At 71.0% G+C, this 5813-nt stretch overlaps 2 protein-coding genes across 2 annotated transcripts in view; both read left to right on the top strand.

Moving 5' to 3' along the window:
* CHLNCDRAFT_25698 (hypothetical protein) overlaps window positions 1–2925 on the top strand; it is a gene marked incomplete at both ends in the record, with an annotated part of 3781 nt that extends 856 nt beyond the window's left edge. Inside the window, 9 exons of the mRNA XM_005845581.1 lie at window positions 153–277; window positions 511–660; window positions 889–973; window positions 1140–1198; window positions 1556–1676; window positions 1913–1965; window positions 2216–2301; window positions 2544–2617; window positions 2755–2925. Coding sequence (XP_005845643.1) covers window positions 153–277; window positions 511–660; window positions 889–973; window positions 1140–1198; window positions 1556–1676; window positions 1913–1965; window positions 2216–2301; window positions 2544–2617; window positions 2755–2925 — 924 coding nt within the window. The remainder of the gene's footprint in view (window positions 1–152; window positions 278–510; window positions 661–888; window positions 974–1139; window positions 1199–1555; window positions 1677–1912; window positions 1966–2215; window positions 2302–2543; window positions 2618–2754) is intronic.
* Window positions 2926–3465: 540 nt separating this feature from the next.
* Window positions 3466–5813, top strand: part of CHLNCDRAFT_32096 (hypothetical protein) — a 3446-nt gene continuing 1098 nt past the window's right edge. Inside the window, exons 1-7 of the mRNA XM_005845580.1 lie at window positions 3466–3593; window positions 3713–3765; window positions 3911–3999; window positions 4320–4465; window positions 4780–4931; window positions 5206–5258; window positions 5501–5600. Of these exons, the coding sequence (XP_005845642.1) occupies window positions 3508–3593; window positions 3713–3765; window positions 3911–3999; window positions 4320–4465; window positions 4780–4931; window positions 5206–5258; window positions 5501–5600 (679 nt within the window). The 5' untranslated portion in view covers window positions 3466–3507. The remainder of the gene's footprint in view (window positions 3594–3712; window positions 3766–3910; window positions 4000–4319; window positions 4466–4779; window positions 4932–5205; window positions 5259–5500; window positions 5601–5813) is intronic.

Raw genomic sequence — 5813 nt, 5'->3', positions numbered from 1 at the left:
TCGGCCCACACAAAGCCACTCGCACCCAACCCGCTGGTCGAGCCGACCCAACCGGCCCTCCCACACACACACCCACCCCCACACCCCACCCACCCACCCCCCCCCCCCCCCCCCCCCCCACCCCCCCCCTCCCCACCCCACCCCACCCGCAGGGCCCCTCCAGCGAGGCGCTGCACCTGGGCCACCTGGTGCCCTTCATGTTCACCAAGTGGCTGCAGGACGCGTTCAGGGTGCCCCTCGTCATCCAGCTGACAGACGACGAGAAGTTCCTGTGGAGGTGGGTGGGGGTGGGGTGGGGGGGTGGGGGGTTGTTAGAGGGGAGGGCAGGGCAGCTGGTGGGTGGTGAGTGTGTGTGTGTGTGTGTGTGTCAGGGCTGCCAGTGCTGGCCCGACCATCGGCTCCGCTGCCTCCTCCCCTTCCCCTACACACACATCCGTGTCCCGCCCTGCTCCCCCGCGCCACCCACCACCACCGCCGCCGCCACCCGTCTCCCCTCCTTCCCCGCCGCAGGGGCCTGTCTGTGGAGGAGTCGCGGCGTCTGGCCCGTGAGAACTGCAAGGACATCATCGCCTGCGGCTTTGACGTCGCCCGCACCTTTGTCTTCGCCGACTTTGAGTACGTGGGGGGCGCCTTCTACCGCAACATCGCGCGCATCCAGCGGTGAGCGATGTGTTTTCAATTACTGGCCGAGGAATGCTTGCTACAGGACGGCCACGCCAGGGGTCGTCGTCGGCGGCGGCTCTGCGGTGCTGCGGTTCGCGGCCAGGTCTTGGCTGCGCCAGGGGAGCCCTTCCTGCCCGCCCGCCGCCCTCAGCCCCCTCGCTGCCAGCGCTCGGCGCCGAGCCTCCTCTGCACCGCCGCCGTTCCCGTCCCCGCTCCCCCACGCAGGTGCGTGCCCATGAACCAGGTGCGCGGCATCTTTGGCTTCTCCACAGACGACAACATCGGCAAGATCGCATTCCCCGCGATACAGGTGTGGTACCAGGGGGGTGTATCAGCATGCATGTGCCGCCTGCTGCCGCGGTACCACTCCACGCCACGCTGCGCACTGCACGAAACAAAAAACATGGATGTTTCATGTCCCGTAGCCTTAGCACCTCCCCCCCTCTGCTTCCTCCCTGCACCCCCCGCCGCCGCAGGCCGCCCCCGCCTTCCCAGACTCGTTCCCCCACATGTTTGGGGAGCGCAAGGACGTGCGGTGAGCCCTGAGCCGCCCTTCCCTGCCGGGCCCGAGGCGGGGAGGTGGATGGGGAGGCTGCTGCGCATGCGTGCCGCTTCCGCCTGGCCACCAGCCAGCCAGGCAGACGGCGCGGGCGCCGCGGGTGGCTGCCGCCTCCCCCTCCGCCTCCCGCCCTGCCTGGCCCTTGCCCCTCGCTCCGCCTCCCGCCAGCCGCCGCCTGCCCGGCCCTCCCTCCGCCTGCACGGCCCCTCTTATCTCCCGCCCTGCGTGCCCCCCGCCGCCGCTGCTGCTGCTTTGTGTTGGTCGTGGCCTGCCGCTGTTTCTGCCCTCCCCTCCCTCCAAACACCCCACCCCCATCTGCCTGCCCCCCCGTAGCTGCCTCATCCCCTGCGCCATTGACCAGGACCCGTACTTCAGAATGACCCGCGACTGCGCCCCCCGCCTGGGACACCTCAAGACCGCACTCATCGAGTCGCGCTTCTTCCCCGCGCTGCAGGTGGGGGTGAGGGTGGGGGTGGGTGGGTGGGGGCGTGGGGGCCTGAGGGTGTGGGCGTGTGAGGGGTGGGGGGAGGAGAGGGGAGTGGGTGGGTGGATGTGGAGACTGGCAGGGGGCGCCGCCATTCAGTGGCGCGAGGGGGGCGAGATGCGCGGCCTGAGCAGGGCAGAGCAGGACATGCAGCGCGCGTGGGCCCACCCGCCCGCGCCTGCCGCCTGCCGCCTGCCGCGGTGCAGGGCGAGAGCGGCAAGATGAGCGCGAGCGACCAGAGCAGCGCCATCTTTGTCAGGTGGGGCGCGGCCTGTGGGGCGGGGGCGCCGGGGAAGGCCACCCGTGGCACGGCACCCCTGGCCGCCGCCTCCTTTGCACTCCCTCGCCCTCCTCCCTTGTTCGCCCTCCCGCTGCCCTTCCACCTGCCGCCCGCTCGCGCCTCGCCTCCCTGCCTCTGCACTCCCCCGCCCTCCTCTCTTGTTTACCCTCCTGCTGCCCTTCCACCTAGTTTTCCTGTCCGCCGCCCCCCGCCTCCCTGCCCGCCGCAGCGACACGCCCAAGCAGATCCGCAGCAAGGTGAACAAGTATGCGTTCAGCGGCGGCGGCGACACGGTGGAGGAGCACCGAGAGAAGGGTGAGGCCGCGGGCTGGGGTGGCTGCTGCGGCTGCTGCTGCTGTTGCTGTGGCGGCGTCGGCTGTGGTGGCAGGTTGCCAGGCTGCCCCCGTGACTCGCTGCCCCCCCGATGGGCTGCGTGGGCCTCCCTGCCCCCCTGCCCTTGCTGGAGCCTTGCTTACCCCTCCGCCCAGCCCTCACTCCTTCTTGCCCTCCCTCCACACACACACCACACACACACACACACGTGTCCATGCCCGCAGGCGCCAACCTGGACGTGGATGTAAGCTGGAAGTGGCTCAACTTCTTCCTCGAGGACGACGCACGCCTGGCGCAGGTGCTGGCGCATGCTGATGAGCGCGTGGGAACCTGTTGTGGGCCCAGGCAGGCGGCGGCGGCCACTTTTCCCTTCCACCCCGCTTTACCAGCCACCCCTGCCCTCCACCCTTCCCCTTGCCCGCTACCCGCCCCCAGATTGGCGAGGAGTATGGCAGCGGGCGCATGCTGACGGGCGACGTCAAGGCGGAGCTGGTGGGCGTGCTGACGGAGATGGTTGAGCGGCACAAGGCGGCGCGGGCGGCGGTGACGGATGAGATCGTGGATGCCTTCATGGCGGTGCGCCCCATGCCCAACCTGTGGGGCTGAGGCGGAGGCCGCGCGCCCAGCTGGCGCGCTGTGGAGGAGAGCGGCGGGAGCGTGCGCGGCGGCGGCGGGGCAGAGAGGCGTGGCCTGCAAATGGGCGCGCGCGTCGCCGCTGCCGGGCCCAGAGGCGTGTAATGTGCCGGAAACCGAACCCACAGGCTGTAGGGCTGGGGATTGATCCTGTGATGCTGGGGTCAAACTATACCCAGCTAACGTGCCGCCCGCTGACCAACAGGACTGAGCCATGAGCAGACATGCCGATGCTCGCAGCGCGTTATCGTCCCTGCCAGCCATTCTGCATTCATCGACCGCACTGGGCAGCCTTGAGGGCCGTTGCCTGCCGGGAACAGCACACATAGGTGTCAGTGTGCCGCCGCCGGGCTCCCATCGGCCCTCTGCGAGCTGGCTTGCTGCCGATCAACCATGGATCTGCCGAAATCAGCGGTGCAGAGCCTCCCACCCAACCCATTCTATTCCTCGCCTTTCTTCAGCCCTCGCCCTCCTCTGTGCGCGCCGCGGCGGCCCCCAGCAGACGCGATCGCCCCCAGAGGTGGCAGACCACGCTAGGGGGGAGCGCAGCGCACGATGTTGCGCCGGGCAGGGCAAGCGCTGCTTCGGCAGCACGTCTCCGTGGCGGAGAGCCTCGCCGTGGCCTCGCAGCAGGCACAGGGGTGAGTGGGGCGCGCCAGGGCCCTACGGTTGCGCCGTGCGGCGGGTCCCCAGCCAGGGCGGCCGGGGCGCCACCGACCCTCGCCCCCACTGACGCCTGCCCGCACTTGCGCCGCTGCAGGGTTGTGCGTGAGGCTGTGGATGGCAGCTCGCGCGGCGTGTCCACGCTCGCAGGTACAGCTGTCCCCAACCCCAGCCCCAGCCAGCCCGCGGGCCGGCCGCGGGGCCGCTCCGCCGCGCCGCGGCACCCGCTCCCATGCCGCCGGCGCACGCCCACCCGTCCCCCGCGTGCCGCCGCCTCCCTCGCCCCTCCCCGCAGTCAAGCAGCGCATGAAGTCTGTGGCCAACATCCAGAAGATCACCAAGGCGATGAAGATGGTGGCGGCCAGCAAGATGCGGTCGGCGCAGGTGGGTGTGTGGGGGGGTGGGGGGGGGGCTCCTGCTCGCGCTCGTGTGCCGGGTCGTGCTGCGCTCATGTGCTGCGGGGCGGCGGCACGGGTGCCGGGTGGTGCTGCCCTCGTGTGCTGCCGTACCTGGCAGGACAGCGGACGAGGCAGGGAGCCTGGGGCCTGTCGTTTTGTGTTATTTTCCATTTCCAGGGAGTGGTAGCCCTGCGCGGCGGCAGGTGCTGCTGCGAGGCAGGGTTTGCAGGCGCCGCCGCGCCGATGTGCCGTCGCCCACCCCGCCGCGCGTGCGCCTGCCGCCCCCCCGCGCCGCGCCGCGCGCAGGCCAGCACCGAGGGTTCCCGCGGCATCGTGCAACCCTTCCTGCGCATGCTGGGAGACCTGCCCGCGGCGGAGGGCGCCCGCGCCGTCTTTGTGCCCATCACTTCTGACAAAGGCCTGTGCGGCGGCATCAACACCACCGTGTGCAAGTGAGCGGCGGCGGCGGCGGAGCAGGGATGTGGCTGTGTGTGGCTGTGTGGGGGGCTGTGTGGGGCTGTGCGTGGAGGCGGGCACGGCGCATGGCAGACAGAACAGGGGCGGCGCGGCAGCGATGGAGGAGCGGCCCGTCTGCCACGGCGGCGGCGGCAGCGCCCTCACCCTCCCTTTTGTGTCCTGCGCGGCCGCTGCGCCCCGCGCCGCGCCCCTCCCGCACCTGCCGCTGCGCCGTGCCAACCCTGCCATGCCGACGCTGCCGTGCCGACCCTGCTGTACCAACCCTGCTGTACCGCCTCCCGTACCGCAGGTACACCCGCGCCACCATCAAGGCGGTGGCCGACGGCCCTGTGGCCAGCGAGGGCGGCGAGCCCAATGAGGCTCTGCTGGTGGTGATGGGCGAGAAGGGGCGCTCCCAGCTGCAGCGCGACCAGCGCAACAGCATCTATGCCACGGTGGCAGGTGGGGCTGCTGCCGCTGCAACGCCTGCTGCTGCTGTGCCTGCCGCTGCCGCGCCTGCCGCTGCCGCGCCTGCTGCCGCCGCCGCCGCTGCGGTGGCGCGCAGCCAGCCCCCACCGGAGAGCAGGCGCCTGCATCGCATCCCAGGGGCGGCTGCTCGCTGGTTGGGGCGGGTTGGCGCGGGGCGCGGCGCCGGCCCTTTGCTCACCGCTTACCCTGCCTGCCTGCCTTTGCTCCCCTGCTTTCCTCCCCTGCTTTCCTCCCCTCCTTTCCTCAGACACCAACAAGGTGAAGGTGACCTTCCCAGAGGCGTCCGCCATTGCCGAGGAGGTGAGCGAGGCCCCCCAGGCGGCGCGCGCCGGCGCAGCGCAGCCGGCCTGCCGCGGCGCCCCTCACAACACGCCGCCACAAACACACACACCACACCGCACGCTCAGATGTCCACGCGCACACTCTCTCCCCAGCCCTGCTCCCACCCCCTCCGCCGTTCACACACACACACACACACACACTCGCACTCAACACCCTGCTGCGCCTCTTCCCCTCCCACACCCACCCCGCCGCCCTCGCAGCTGCTCAAGACTGAGTACGACACCGCCCGCATCCTGTACAACCGCTTTGTGTCGGCCATCGCGCAGAAGCCCACCATCGCCACCGTGCTGTCCCCAGACGTGAGGCGGGCGGGCGGGGCTGGCTGGCTGGGGGGGTCTCCGATGCGGGGCTGTTGGCTGGGGCTGGGGCTGTGGAGCTGGGCTGGGCAGTAGCCGGGCTGGGGCTGGGCTGTGGCTGCGCTGTGGCCATTGTTGGGCTCAAGCGTGGAGGGGACTGCACAGCACGCACACTCTCTCTCTCTCTCTCTCTCGGGACGAGGGGACCTGGTGATCC

This window comes from Chlorella variabilis (assembly GCF_000147415.1).
Source record: "Chlorella variabilis unplaced genomic scaffold CHLNCscaffold_17, whole genome shotgun sequence".
In the NCBI taxonomy this organism is placed as follows: domain Eukaryota; kingdom Viridiplantae; phylum Chlorophyta; class Trebouxiophyceae; order Chlorellales; family Chlorellaceae; genus Chlorella; species Chlorella variabilis.
This window is presented reverse-complemented; position numbering and strand designations above follow the sequence as displayed.